The sequence below is a fragment of the Strigops habroptila genome, chromosome 11 (genome assembly GCF_004027225.2).
Source record: "Strigops habroptila isolate Jane chromosome 11, bStrHab1.2.pri, whole genome shotgun sequence".
Classification (NCBI taxonomy): domain Eukaryota; kingdom Metazoa; phylum Chordata; class Aves; order Psittaciformes; family Psittacidae; genus Strigops; species Strigops habroptila.
The window spans coordinates 25,886,052-25,901,893 of record NC_046360.1 but is presented as its reverse complement, the minus strand read 5'-3'; the positions used below and the strand labels follow the sequence as shown (position 1 = coordinate 25,901,893).

General features: G+C 37.7%; 1 protein-coding gene across 32 annotated transcripts in view; it reads right to left on the bottom strand.

Moving 5' to 3' along the window:
- Window positions 1-15,842, bottom strand: part of SLMAP (sarcolemma associated protein) — an 86,894-nt gene that overhangs the window by 40,796 nt on the left and 30,256 nt on the right. For 16 of the 32 annotated variants that reach the window (XM_030502315.1, XM_030502312.1, XM_030502318.1 and 13 more), the window contains exons 2-8: window positions 12,365-12,518; window positions 6,872-6,944; window positions 5,514-5,550; window positions 4,080-4,142; window positions 2,522-2,617; window positions 2,151-2,222; window positions 1,147-1,287 (exon numbers count right to left, since the gene is read on the bottom strand). In XM_030502315.1, coding sequence (XP_030358175.1) covers window positions 1,147-1,287; window positions 2,151-2,222; window positions 2,522-2,617; window positions 4,080-4,142; window positions 5,514-5,550; window positions 6,872-6,944; window positions 12,365-12,518 — 636 coding nt within the window. Of the gene's footprint in view, window positions 1-1,146; window positions 1,288-2,150; window positions 2,223-2,521; window positions 2,618-4,079; window positions 4,143-5,513; window positions 5,551-6,871; window positions 6,945-8,328; window positions 8,392-12,364; window positions 12,519-14,202; window positions 15,783-15,842 lie in introns of those variants that run through there. The other 16 variants (XM_032920226.1, XM_030502314.1, XM_030502323.1 and 13 more) reach the window with 3 other exon arrangements.

The following is a 15,842-nucleotide window of genomic DNA, read 5'->3' as shown; positions in this document are numbered from 1 at the left end:
TCCTAAACCTTTTTCTTTACTCCACAATGCAGAAAGGCATCTAAACTAAGATCTCCTTACTTAAGAAGCAGCTGGGTCTTCAGGAGGCAAGGAATGCTCCAGAAGTTTGCATCAGCTGGCAGCTGCAGCACAACTAAATGGTATAGAGTTTCCTTCTCATAGCTCAAGATTTATTTCTTCAGTCATACAATGTGTTTTGGTTTGTATTTAGGTTGTTTTTTTCCTTTTGGTAACAAGCTGACTTGGTTCTCTTTTATGACGAGAACACCTTTACACAAAAATGCATTCAAAACCACATTATATATTACTTATTGAAGGACAACGCTCAACCAGCAGCCAATGATTTTTCTGTGTGGAGGAAGCACTCAAGCAAATCCCTCACTCAAGTTAAATTAGTATTTCTCCTCCAAGACACAAAGAGGAAAAAGTAGAATAGGTCAGAATATTCATCTCCTAGTATAGTAATGAGAAGAAGTAGTAAACATAAACCTCCAACCATTAACAAACCCACCAAGAACTACTACAATATTGAAAGGTGTATTTAACTGAAAACCTCGTGGGGTTATTTACTATAGCACTATATACATTCCATTCTCTAAAAAACACGACGAGGGTAGAGAATTTGTGCACTTAATTGTAACATATTTCTTGACCTAAGAGAACACAGCAAATAATGATAATGCAAAGAGAAAATAAAGGAAAAGATAGTAATGAAAAATATTATAGGGGCAGAAATTTTATTTGAAGAAAGTGTTCAACACTCTGCAATCTTAAAACTCATTCTTAAGTGTAATTTATATGAGTGGTTATTTTTGTTTCCATAAATTTTACAGTTTAAAGAAGGTCTAACAGCATTTTTTCTAATGCATGTATATAATTTCCTCTCAGTTATTTCCCATACATAGCACAACTTCATGAATTTTGGAATCTGGCAGGAAAAGTAGGAGTTTAAAGAATAGTTTCTCTTTAACTGTTTAACAATCCAAGCACTGTCCAATAGGAGAAATGAACACTACTACTTAATATACTGCAAATGCCACAATACAACAAATACTGGTGTATTATAGGAAACAAAACAGGGATCTAAGCTGCAGCAGTTATAACTATTTTAGCATTTCCAGAAGACTAGGCATGAAACTTCAATACCTCCACTTCAGACAGTTTTCTGACCACTTCAATTTTCTCCTGAAGGACCCGCCTCAGGGACTCTTTGGCTGTTGTCTCATAGTTGTGTTTGTCTTCTTGTAATGCTATAAGCTCTTTTCGTATACTGTCTTCTGTTTGATTCTGTACATATAAAACAATTCAGATACAAAGACAGAATATAAATTAGTATTTTGCTAATTAACTATATTAGATTGTGATAAGACCTGTTCTAGTCTAGAATGTTTAGCAATTTCTAGTAGGTGGGAAAATGTTATGGATAAATCACTCATCATTGCGTGTAAACCAACTGTTTTTTGAAGTGCATATACAGCAGCACACATTGAATGATCACCTGTGATTACAAGGAAACTATGAGGGTTTTCTGGACACTGCTAAAACAATGTCAAGCCTAGGGGACCTACAATTTGACAAACCAGAAACTTAAGAGTCTCATTTGAAAGACCTCAAACAGGACCTGCAGAAAAAATTCTTACGACGTAGGTAGTTGAGAGGAATCAAAAGTAAAATAAAATTAAAATAAAAATTTAAGGCGGGCATAGGAGGCCTAAAAAACAATCAAGGCAGGGCATAATTGTTACTCTGTCTCTGAATATCAGCCAGCACATTGATAATGCCTTTTTTTAAATCCCTATTTGGAAAGAAACATCTACAGGAAACAGGACACGATGGTTGCTTCTTACCAATGACAAATTCCTTTACTGCGTTTCACTACATACAAGCTTATATCTACAAACAAAAGAAATCAGTTTGGGCTAAAAGAAAAAAAAAAAACCACAACTAAGAAACAGCCATTTATCTCGATTTGAAGTGATTCCACGAAATGCAGAACAGATCCACAGTTTTGATGCTATACAGGTTATCAAAATAGCACAGGCTCATTTCAGAAAGCTTATCTACCAGCTGCTCTCCTACAACTAGCTAATTGCAAGACACTTCAAAAGAGCTATCTTTCCTAACATTCAACTTAAGGTGAACTAACTTACCTTTGAACATGCCTGTAATTGATTTCCCATAACCTCTAATCTTGATAGCAGCCTGTCTTCATCTATTAAAGCCTAGCAGAAAAGAAGTATCACCTTAGTATTAATACATGCTTTATGTACTTCCAGTAGAGTTCTGCTTTAAAGACTTTAATTCTGTTGGAGTACTCACTACGAATAGTTATTTCAAGCTGGTACATAATCACTAAATCTATTAAGCTGTATCTTTTACAGTTTAAGAGAGCCACCGTAAGCTTTCAACTTTCTACGGTTTTCTCCCCCCCCCCCCCCCCCCCCCCCATTTGTAAATTAATAGCTAAAATTTATGTCACTGCATATTTCAGTCCATAAAGGAAAAAGATGTCTGCAGATACCTGCCAACTAGTATCTGAAGCCTCTTGTGTGACAGCAAGTAGTCGCTGAAGGGTTGCCAGCTTCTGTTCCAACATTTGTTCCCGGTGTAAGGCTTCCTATGAAGAGAGCAGAGAACCAGTCAGTTCAACTAGAAAAACTCAGGGAAAGAGAAGCAACAGAAGAGATACCAAAACACAAGGAAAAAACAGGCAGTGTGAGTAGCAAACATTGTCACATACTCAAAACTATAATAAGCCCATCTCATCTATCCACACGTTTATTTGGATATTTTAATCAGAAAATGTTATCATATTTCATTTCAGGAACCTCAGGTTCCTGAAAACCTTCATTTTTCATGCATATGCTGCACATGCTGAGTACACATTGTAACAAATTATTCTTTCCAAGACTCAAAAACACTTTGACTTTCATCAATTTGAGTAACAAAATTGTAAACACCAAAAGGCAGCTTGGCAGCTCCCATGCAATAAGCTGTGCATCCTCAAATAAGGTCACAACAGAAAAATGCCAAGCAAGAACTACTATTTTTGTTTGACTCCTGGTTTATGACAGTAAGATTGAAGAGCATCTTCATATAACAATTCCAGGATACAAAAAATTAACAGATTAGTGAGCAAGTATGTATTCAGCCGCCCAAGAGCATCTGCTTGAGTTGTTTCCTGCTATGTCAGAAAATACGTATAAAGTTACTATCTGTCTCAAAAGTCTCATCACTGATGTGAACAAATAAAAATTGCTATTACCAAATATGAATGGCCAAAATAGATCAGCAGACCTATACAGAAATTAAACCCAGATAGAAAGTATCATTAAGAATTTTTTCATATATTTTCCAGAAAGCTGATTTTATGATCTTGTCTAGAGAGTTTACTTATATATATTAGCACACACTTTAATACGTGCCCTTTTGTAGTCTAACCCTTTTGTGACATGAAATCTTAGGAAAAAGCACACCTATTTAAACTGACAAAGGAGCAGGCACAGAAGGGCTGGTGAGGCCAATGAGGAAAAAGAGCTGCCAGCACTGTTCCCTCCTTTATACTTTCTAATAGATATGGGGACAAAAATATTCACACCAAGAAATTATCTTCACAGAAGCAAACTAGCTCTTGACACATGGAATGACCTCTTGTTTTGCCTTTCTTTCATTCTACCAAAGCTTTTATACACATACACAGTACATCCACAGCAATGGATGGTAACAAAAATATTGTAGGCAAAAGAAAATCAGGGACAGCGAGGTTGGAGAGGAGAAAGGACAGGAAAAGTAGATACATACTGTTCAGGGAACCTTCGATAAGACAATGAGCTTACATGTTTCTTTTAGAAAAGTCATAGTTTATACTGATCATGCAAAACTGAAAGTTTACAAAGAACTGTACTATGTCCAATTACAACATATTTTATATTATTTCACTATAGAAAAGGCAGTTAAATGCTTATGATGTTCAGGTTTACAAAATGCAAGCTAAACAAAGACATGCAGAACATAGTATTTGTGTTTTGAACGAAGACTGAATATTTAGCCAAATTAAATGCTGTCAAGAAAAAACCTACCTGTAGATACTGTGAAAGCTGAAACAATTCCTGAGAATACATACTGGGAGTGTTAGCAGCAACCTGAAAAATAAGAGAATTTAAGAATCAAAATGGGTTTGGATTTTTCATTAAACTCAATGCAAAATTCGTTATCTAGTCATGAAGGTACATTGAAGATTATCTAATAATGGCACTTTAATTCATTCATTGTTCTGCTACTGTTTATTCTTTGGTTTATGATAGGACTTCCCAACACTGGACTGAGGACTCACTGTGTAAATGTCTAAGTGCACCGAAGAGTTTCAGGATTTTGTTTCAGATCAAACTGACAAAAAAAAAGAAAAAGAAACAAGGTGCACAAAGGTGAAGCCATTCAATCCAATAACAAACAGAAACTAGGGGCTTCCAGAATTGAAAATAAAATCTCTTACATTCCAATTAAATGCCATCATCACACACACATTTCAATCACACATTTCCTGTTGACCTACTAGCCATCATCTTCATAATTTGCCTTTATAAGTATCTAAGTCAGATTTGGGAATAGAAGGGTTGTTTTTGGGGTGTTTTTTCTGCAAATTTATTTACTAATTCTTGTAGGCTCTCCCTACACTGACATAATTTTGAAACTGGTTTTCACACCTATACCTGCACTCCCTCCTCAGAATTTGTGCCCTTGTCCTGGATTCAAGCCACATATGCTGTTCTGAAACCTTAACTTGCATGCAATGTCTACTAACTCCTCAAACTGCTGACTTCACGAGTTTCCTTAGTTTCACAAAACTTTATCCTTCACGTTTAAAAAGGTTTGACTCAGACTTTTAATTCTTCTTTTTAGAGGCTAGAGAGACAATCAATTCCTGATCACTTGTCTCAAGGGTGTATTTATTAACAGCTTTTCTACGAGTCTCCCACATTATCAATATTAAGTTTAAAAGTGACACTAGACATGAATGACTCCAGGACTCTACAGTGGCTATACAAGACAGTCTGGTACCAATCTTCCTTTGGAATATGCCACAGCACTTTCCAGCCTGTGCAGTGCAACTTCTCCTCCATAAAGAAAAAGATAGAAGGACAACAGACTTTACCCAAACACCAAATCATGACCTATTCTAGGGTCCCACAGAACAGATCAAGTATCAGATTATGCAATATAGAGGATCTGTTAGTCAGTACCTGGAAATTTAACCATCTTAATATGAATGGCTTTTTTTTTGCCAAAGCCATGTTTCAGCTGCCATACCATAAGAAGTCCAGCTACCTTAAAACGTACACTGCAATCCTGCATTACCTTCTCTACCTTAAATGTTACTCAGAATATGAAACTAGTAAAAAACTGGCAGTGCAAAACATATCTAAATGGAACTAGGCTCCTCCATTTCTTTGTCTTTATAAGAAGTCAGAAAACAGTGTGTGGCTAAGGCAGAACATCACAAATTACTGAATTACCTTGTCAACAGGACTTGGTAATGGAGCATGGATAACACTAAAAAAAAAAATCAAATATAAAAAAGTGAATACAAAGTGCAGAATAGCAGTACTGTGCATTTAATCAAGATGCTTTGCATTTTTAAGTTTATTCTTCAGATAAAAATGACGAGTTAATACACAAACGTGCAAAACCAGTTCATATTATGCTGACCAACATTTTCAAAGTTACAGAACTGTTTTCAGATTATAAATCCAAGGTCTATTCTTTTATTTCAATAGTTACATAATATTTCATTCTTTTAAAACTGATTCATTCAGATTTAACCAATTTACATGTACAAAACAATAGATATGAAAAGACAGTGGATATACTACTCATTTACAAATTCAAACTGCATAAAATAATATTTGGTAACCTACAGAATTTTGTATGCTTTCACTAGAACAAGATTTATATTTGCACATTTTCAGCAGAATGAAAAATTTAACACCACATGTTTTTACCATTTTTTACTAGAACATAAAATTACATGGAAAATTTCCCATAATAATTTGACTTATCTTCCGAGAAGCAAAGACCCTAAAGCTTCATGCAAAATATTTCTGGACAGTAATGATAAAAGAATACTTAAATAAGAAGTCAAAAACATACAACTGATAAGACTGGAAGATGATTAAGATGATTAATATGATGTAATTTGCAATGGGCACTCAATTAGTGGAAACAAAACATTTTTGTTTCTACTACTCTGGATTTTTCTCCGTAACATGCACATATATACAAAAAACCCTCCCAATATTCATCTGAGTTTCCAAACATTATTCCATCCACCATATTTCATGAATTCTTTTCCCCCGTGCCAAGAAAATCTTTCTTTTATTGTGACACCAGAAAATTGCACCAGGAGGATGTTACGGTATTACTTATCTGAAGAATATAAACAGCGTTACATGTACGCACACAGACACCATTAACTTCACTTTAGTAAAGTCTATGTGTATTTAAAGGAGCAAAAATAATAATTCCACAATAAAAAAAAAAAAAGAGGGAAGGAGAATTTGCTCATTTGCTTTCTTTTTCCCTACATTCTTCTGTTTAAAATACCCATGCCAGTACAGTAAACCACAGTCAGTCAGAATAGCCCAACTTGATAAGAACTTTTCTATCTTTCATAGTTGTCTTAATTTCTAAAAGCAACAAGCAAATGAGATTTCTTTTTTATAATGCCTGAAAAAGAACCATGCTCTCAGCTACTTTCTTTGTGTAAAAATGGGAAAATAAACTATTCCTATGCTGGTTTTAAACATAATATCCATCAAGTCCTCATTATACAGTAGTTTAATTTTGCTACAGATGAATAGATACTTATTCTTACTCTGATCGCAATCGAGCTTCCATTCCATCTGGAAGAAACAGTTTGATTGTGGAGACTATACATCCATGAGTAACTGAAAAGAAACAAATACTAAGTCATAATGATTCATTATTATTTAAGTTCAATGGTTAATGTTATAGTAACCAAGTAAACTGTCCTAAGAAACTTTGAGGGAGGGAAACAACAAGAGGCATGAGTGCCTTCAAGCACCAGTGCCTGGGGATGCGCCTTCTCAGACCTCCTTCGGAGCCTGGAAGCTTTACCACTAGAAACTGAAGAGGTGATGTTGTGTATTTCATCCTGGCTGTGAAGAACTTCCAGCTCCAATTCTTCCACATACAGCAGTACCTGCAAGTTGTCTTTGCTGAGGCAAGTTAAAAAAGTTAACCATACGTTTTCATCATAAAATGAGGAAAAAAGGAATGCATTCCCTGTGCTGGGTAATGGGAATGCAGAAGTATGAACAAAATAATGAGCTACCTTTTTGACAAGATTCCTATGAGGATATCTAGGGACTTCAAAGGTAACACATTCAATCTGTATCATCAGACTCCTACTTCAACATCTGGGACTTGCCAAGTGATTGTTATTTACGAACACAAGGATCAAAAAGGGAACACAGAGAAAGAGTGTAGGAACCACCAAGAAGCACACGCACACCCTCTTGAACACCACGAGCAGTGTCATTCAAGGCAATGCATCTCTGCTTTGGTATGCTTATAGTACACATCTAATGCACAGCCCTAGACAAGTGGCCTCTCGCTTCAGCCTAAGAAAGCTTACTCCTGCAGGACTAAAGTCAAGATTCTTTGAACTCAAGAAGATCCTAAAGAATAAGAGGAGAAAATGCAATATTTGATTCTTCCATCAAGTTCAGCCTCTCTTCACAATGTTTGCCAAAAATGCTACTGGCACCATCTTCAATGACATTTAAGTCAAATTACATCTGTTTTGGTTTTCTTGTTTGTTTTGGGGGGTTTTTTTGGCATGTTGTGGGGTTTTTTGTTGGGGTTTTTTTTTCCCTTGTATGGTTCTGTAAAGTGGAAAGTAAAAATTCTTTCCAGTTACATGGAAGGAAAGATAGACATTGTTCCCAAAATACTACCTCAAGCTAGACACACATAAGTATATGGTCGTCTATCACCTGCCACTATACCTGAAGTACCCACCAACATACAAGTAGCTGCTCTACTTTCATGGTTATTAATATCAGTAAAACAGTTAATCTGGCTTTGGAAAAAAAAAAAAAAAAAGGGGCAATGGGTGTTTTAGGACACCAGTAGTACTCCAGGGAAACGAGACAGGTCTTTGAGGAAGCTACCTCAATAGAATCTAAAAATATAGGAGAAATGATCCAACTGAACAGAATTGTTCTTAACCTTTATTCAGTGCTAAAAGCTAATAATGCTCTGGAGAAGTATCTTCTTGGCTACAGCACCTTGTTTTTTCAAGCTGACCTGGTAAAGTATTAAATTTACATGCCAGGGAAGAACAGCCAGGATCTCATTCTCAAAACAGATTAATCCACAGCTTTTGGCATCTTTTTTTGGCTTTAGACTTGGGTCCCCAGAATTCCCAAATCTGTTCTTGCAAAAACAACATTGAAAAAACCCCAAAACATTAGCAATATTAGCTGTAGCATGTAATACACAGCTTTTGTACTCTTACTGCACAAAGAGGAAATTAATGAGTTCAAGAAGAAAGTGTTAGGATATCTGAAATTAAAGACCAATGGACTGCTTTATCTTTGCATCATGTATCAGGTTGGTCTGCCTGGGATTATATAATTTTGAAGTTTGTTCATCAACAATCAGACTAAAAGAAAAAAAAAACCTCCCCTAAACTGCAGGAGGTCTATTTGTGTAAAAAATTAAGAAATAAAGCGCGTTTAGCAGAAGGTCTCACACAGACAGTGACTGTGAAAAGGCACCGAGCATTTTGATAGGTTTATTACATAAAAATAATTTAAAAGGAAAAAAAAAAATCAAACCCGCAGTCTCTCCTTTAGCTATCTGTTCATTATAATTAGAAAAATAATGAGAAAGCCTAAGGGAAAGGTAAACCAATATATAAAATATTGTTTCAGTGATGACTGGACAGCATAGTAATTGTTTAATTCAAGTCTATATTTTTGCTTTTGGGGAATAATTAACAATAAAAAGAGCAATAAAGCAAGCTGCGGTTGCAGTCGGGATGGAGCAACCTCTGCCCAGCCTCAGCCACGGCCCCTGCCCGCCCCGCGCCCCCGGTGCCCCGCGGGCCCCGCTCACCTCCCGGCGCTGCCGAGGGGTCGGGTCAGGACGCGCTGCCGGGCCCGGCGCTCCCCCGCCCCAGCCCGCCCGGGCACAGCCTCGGCCCGCAGCGGGACCGCGGCGCCAGGCGGCGGCGCCAGGGGGCGCAGCAGAGCGGCGGCGGCCGCGGGGCCCGGCGCGGTCCCAACTGACACTGTCGTTGTTAGTCACTTGTTAAACCGATCGCAGCAGCGCTGCGACGATCGAACCGCGCCAAGGAACTGCCCCTCGGGCTCCCCTCGCAGCGCCGTGTCCCGGGCAGCAGCACACACCGGGGCCCCTTCACCTGCGCTGGCTTTTCCGAACACCGTGCGCCACGAAACAGACGTTAAAGAGTCCAACCTGGACCAGAAATAAGTGCATGAAGTGTATTTGAACTAAGCCGTCTGGTATCGTTTGACCCTGTCAGAAGCCTGCCGCTGTGCTCCGCACTGGGGAGTCACCACCCATGAACTCTTGGGATGCTCCAGCACCCCTTGGGAAGTTCAGGAGGTGCTAAAAGAATATAACCCACACGAACACAGGGAAAAGCACATGGAGATGATTAATGGATAAGTCCTGGATTAAGGAGAGGGAAATGTGCTGGCCTGTGTGCTTGTCTGTGCTGTGAAAGTGGACAAATAAGGAAGCGGGAGGGCTGGGAACATTTCTCCAGGGCCTGTTCATGACTTCAGCTCGGCAGCAGAAGCTGAGGCATGGCCCTTGTGTTAGATATCCTGGAAAATCACAGGGTGAACGTGCCACTATGAAAATGAACCAAATCAAGATCGCATTTGCAAAGAAATGACTAAGATACAGCCTGAACAATGAAATAAAAATAAATGTATTCTAGCAATATTTACACAACTCAGAATCTACATAAGCAAGTAAACTCTGCTTATCCTGTCCTCATTGCCTTGTAATCACACACAGCAAAACGCTGCAATGTCTTGTGCAAGTAAGGCATTATGTAAATACCAGAATGCAAAATGGTTTTAAAGGGAATCCCTAATTTACAAACAACTTTCATGTTTGTTTCATTACTTGATTAGGTTAACAGTAACATCTAAGACTGATGCAAAAAAGCCTGTTTACATGCATTCCAATTGCATTCATGGGTAAAGACTTCAACTGCGACGCAGCTGTTTCATGCCCCAGCATGATGATACAATCTTCATTCATTGCTTGGAGGAGCACAGAGAGGGAGGAAAGCAAACTTGGGTGCTCTTCCTCATTAGCTAGCCTGACACATTAATGAGTAACATGAGTCCTATGTTCAAAGCTAGAGTGGAGGAAAGGAAGGCTGCAAAACCTGATCACTCATTACACAAGTGTCAGGTCTCTGGGATCGTGTTTTGTAAAACTAACACAAAACGCTTGGGAAGAACTACCACTGCCAAGAACTCCTGGCAAGAATTTGCTTACGATGAACTTTCCACAAACTTTCACATAAACTAATTGCAAATAATTGCTGATAAAATCAAGTCAACTCCAATTTTTCTTCCAACTGAACCTTAAAACAAAATTTGTTTTAGGTCTAAATACACATGAAGAAATTGAGTTTCTTTCAGTAAGGACAGGATCTCATCTAATGAATAGTCCCAGGTTCATTAAGATGCAAGGTATTCCTCTGATTTATTCAATGTATTCTGTTAGCATTCATAAATATTTGCAATCACTTCACATGAAATAATATTTTAATTAACTCCCAGGCAATTCCAACTAGACATCCAGGAGTTAAATCTTTGCAACATCATTTTTGAGCAACATGAAACAATGTGATGTGACCTCCATTACAATGAATCACTCACAAATACTATAGCTGTAGAAGCTCTAGTTATTTACGACAAAATAACTAACCACCAATATCGCTTAACAATGTTTTCTTTAAAGGTGTATTCATTAACCTTCCTCAGCAACTTCAGATGTTGAGAACTATCCCCCACCTGGCTAAAGACAGATGGACTTTATGAGTAATAGATGGAGCAGGCTTCATCTTTCTGTGTTGTTCACTTAATGCCCTTTAAAAATTCCACTGTTGTACTATGGCTTGGTGTGTTGGGGGGGTTGTTTGTTTGGGGAGTTTTTGGGGTTTTTTGTTTTAAAGAATTTTACCATTAGCGTTTAAATTTAATATTCTTTCATTTCATTGTTTCCTAATATACCCTCTCTTTAAGGATAAGCTCTATGAAGGTCTTGTTCAGAAAAGCAGTAAAGTGGAAGCGGAGTGGTGGCAGTTGTGCCATTTTATCTGTGTTACTGGATTAGGTTTCTTCAGAACACTGCCAGAACTTCGATGCTTACAGAACATAAACAGACCCACTAGGTAACTTTAAAAAGTCTTGACAATATTGATTACAATCTAATAATGCACATACAGACCAGTTTTCAGAAAGAGAAAGAAAGGGTTCCTGAAACACTGTACATAAATGCAAAAGAAAAGAGACTGAGGCTGCATTTTTGTTGATTAACACAGACATATAACTATTACTACAAGATCTCCTGAGTGTGCAAGATAGGAAGAGAACCCCAAGAAAACAAAACCAAACAAAAATCCCATCACCTCATTTTTCACCTAGCAACCTTTTTCTATCCTCTTTTTAAAGTACCTGCAGGAACCAAAATCAGCAGCAGTCACAGAAAGAAACGGCAGGTATCTTAACAAGAATTAAATTAGGCCACTTCCAACTTACACTGAGTACTTTATCAAGAAATGCAGTTTCAAACTTCTGCCACATTATTATTTGAAATTTTAGGATTCATAGGCTTGAAAGGTAGTTACAAAAATAAAATTAGAAAAACCCAACACAGCACAACACACATGCCCATGTTGCACTTCTTTAATTGCTGTAAGTCAGTTTCAGTGAGGCTATAGCTAAACATGTGATCCCAGTTGAGCCTCCTCTCCTGCATCTGCATTTCCACTACTCACACTAGCACCCATACAGGAGGTGGGCCATGGAAGCAACCCAGTTAAAATCTAGCTGGGGGCATGGGAGGGAATAGCATCCATATCTTTAGCAGATCATTTTCTTGATCCAGTTTACTGTGTGGCCAAAAGACCCACTGCCAGCAAACATGAGGAAAGAGGTAACAAAAAAACCCCTCTAAAAAAACCAACCTATTTTCTTACAACAAGGAATACCACTTACTCTTAAAGATCAGGTTGTGGTAAGAGGATCTAAATATACTTGGAAAATAAAAAAGAAAAGATGATCCATACCCTTACCTTTCCGCGTGTTCTCCGTCACATCTACACCAAACTGGATGATGTCACCCGACATAATTTCACATGGTGGGCTTTCCTCAGATCCTCTACTCAGTCTCTGACTATTAATAAAGGTACCATTACTACTTTTAGTGTCTTGAAGGTAGAACTGTAAAAACAAACAAAAGGATAGTAAAGTATCTGGAAAAAAACCCACAAAATAAGTATGATGAAACAAAAGCTCCAATAAAATTTTAATTGCTATAAAATACAGCTTCATATTTGTATGCAGACACATATATCTACATACAAATATGTATGTAGATATTTGGCTAGATGTATGTTTGTAGACATTTGTCCTCTTCCCTAGGACAATGTATCAAACTCAAGAGGACAAGAAGACGACAAATGTAGAAGAGGACAAATGTATCAAACTCAAAATACCTTCCTCAGGATGCAATACCTTCACATTATCAAGAAATATTTGTATTTTATATTTATATTTTAAACATATGATTAAATTCTAGCACATACACTATGCAAATAATTGCTACCAACTGTATTTAACCTACAGCCTACATTCCTGCATGGAATGTCTGAAAAGCATCGGACATTGTAGCAACACCACCTTTTGCCATACATATGGAAGAGCTTATATTTATGTTGGTCAACACACAAAAATTCTACCTGCTTATACATTTAATGCACCAGTAGGGAAGACTAGCACTGAGGGAACAAGACAAAGCTCTGGCAGAAGAGCCAAGAATTGTTCAGGAATTGTAATGTTAGACCATGGTGAAACTAAGGGGAAAAAAAAAATAGGATGATTTTACCTCCCAGCAATACTCGTTCACACCATGAAGTTAATCTCAAGACTGCTGCATCAAGTACCTTTGCAAATATCCATTTGTAGAGTTAATTAAATTTTAATAGCAACTTATAGGATCAGAAACTGCTTATGACACAAGACTTCTAGTCAAAACTGCTGTGTCTGAAAAGAGGTTGTGAGTGAGTCACCTTGCAGAAGACCACACTCAATGGCTAAGACCTGATCAGCCGACTGGATGAAAGAGGGGACTGGAATGTTCCTAACCAGCCAGGTAACTACTGAAATGAGTCACTTTCAGTAGTTCAAGGTGACAATAGTTATTACAGGAACCTGATGGGACGGTAGAAATCCCCAGCTTCCTGCACTCATAAGCAATCTCATCAAGTCCCAAAGCAACCGTAAGGCTGGGGAAGAAATGTTGCCTTCAGAGAAATGAATTTATTCCCATGTTTTTTCTTATAAATGCAAATGCCTTTTTTTTTCCCCCCCCAGGATTCAATGCAAAATTTCCCATGCCTCTATTATCACACACCTCAAAAAGTGATAAATAGCTCAAAATCAGAGTCGAGGGAGGAAAAGTAAGGGTTAAAACGGAGCAGGAGACCAGCAGTAGGCCTCTTTAGATCTCATATTGGAAAATGACACCAAGCATATGATAAGTATCTTACATGCATCAACAGGAATGTCAGCAGGGGAAGGCTCAGCTAGGATGGATGTAATGGCAGAATGAAAAGCAGCACATGAAAGATTTTTTTTCCCCCCCCAATAGATTGGTCTTTGATCTCAAATTGGAGAAAAAGAAAATAATTCTCAATCATATGTTCATAAAGATGAAGGTAAACACAAATTATGGCTGCATTCACTGCATTAACAACCAGACCCACCCTAATCTAAATACTACTCTATTATGAAATACCATATATTAATATATTATAGTATATAATATAGCTTTTATAACAGTTATAAGTTTAAAAGCCAATCAAATTAACTAACTCATTAATTTACTAATCTGAAAGTACTGAACCTTCTCATGGTTCAGTGCAGAGATAATTATGACTTTTACTTCCTGTTTGTTCTCGATTAGCTTTCTGCTCCATTTGAATATCCTTCTGTTATGAAAAAGTGAGTCACAAGCAAGGAGAAACATACTTGTGCTTATGTTTCTCCACCCTTTTCTTTCCTATGTATAATAGGTGCCCTTTATCCCTCCAACTTTTTCATTAATCACTGCCCCTTGTAAAAACACTTCTGCAGAATCTGCAGATGGGGCACAGATGAGATGGCACAAGGAAATACAGGAGAGTGAACAAAGGAAAGGAAATGCAGCAGAGCATCAGCAACAAAACTTCATCAAAACATCAAACAAAACGAACAGCAGTCACAAAATTCAAACTGGAAAAAATAGTAAACAAATGGCCACAGAAAATACACATTAAATTTAATATTATCAAACTGATGTCCATTTAACTACATGAATTTCATCATGTAAATTTTAGAAGAGATGCTCCTAAAGTCTTTACAAACAGGATGAAAACACTCTTCTTTCTGTATCTAGTAAAGAAACAAGTAATGTCAGCAACATGTTAACAAGCTGACGTCTAAGGAGAAATGCACTGATTTCAAGACTTAGTAAAAAGGATTCAATTATCTTTAATGTCACAACTGGTCGGGACAGAGCTCGTCCCTTTCATGTATCAAATTCAAATGTTAGTCCCATGCTAGTTTTCACTGGTTCAAATGATCTTTCTCAAAGGTCAATCCTCCATCACTTTTGTATCATTACTAAAGTTACCTTTAGAGAGACAAAAAAATCAAGCGCCAGCCCCAGAACAAACATGCGTATGTGTTAACCAGCATTTATAGTAGTATACTGGTATTTATTATACTATCAACTATGCAGTATCCTTGGTGGGTGTTCCATTTCCCAAAACAACGCCTTTTACACAGCAGCTCTGTGATAGAGCGCCTTCTGTGAGCCCAGCACCATTTGCTCTTCCTGCTTCCAGCGCAAGCCGAACTCCAGCAGCAGTGCTGGCTTCAAGAGCAATTATACATCCTTCCCTTCCCCAATGCTCACTGCTGAGTTGCACCATCACCTCTTTAGTTGTACTGGCTCAGGCATTCGTTTAGTCATTGCAAACCAGTTTTGAAAGCTGATGCAAGTTACATGAGGAGGTGCTTAAGCCGGTACTGCCAGAAAAAAGGGCAGCATATACTGACCCAATTATACTTGATCATACCCCTCTTCAGATCAAACTCAACTCCCAGCCTTTTGTGCCTCATTAACAACTAGTCCAGTTTCGAGCAGAGATGGCAGCTCATGCACATTCAAAGGAACTCAGCTTTTGAGGACTGTTAAGGAGTTATCACATCCTTAACTCAGATAACTATATGTATGGTTCAAGTGGTAGTTTCCACTCTTCCTGAAATTACAAGGTAACATACAACGATTTAAGAAGCTGACTCTCCAGTATCATAGCACCTTCTCAAACAGAAAAAAAAATACTGGCCCACATTTCTACCTTAGTAATTTATGTTCTCTCTCACTTATACACCATTAATAAACTCTGTTAACTGCAGACATCCTACCATGCTGCTTCCACAAAATTTATGGAGGATTTTATTCTACAGTAAAACCTGCGGCTCACCAGTAGACTCAAACTT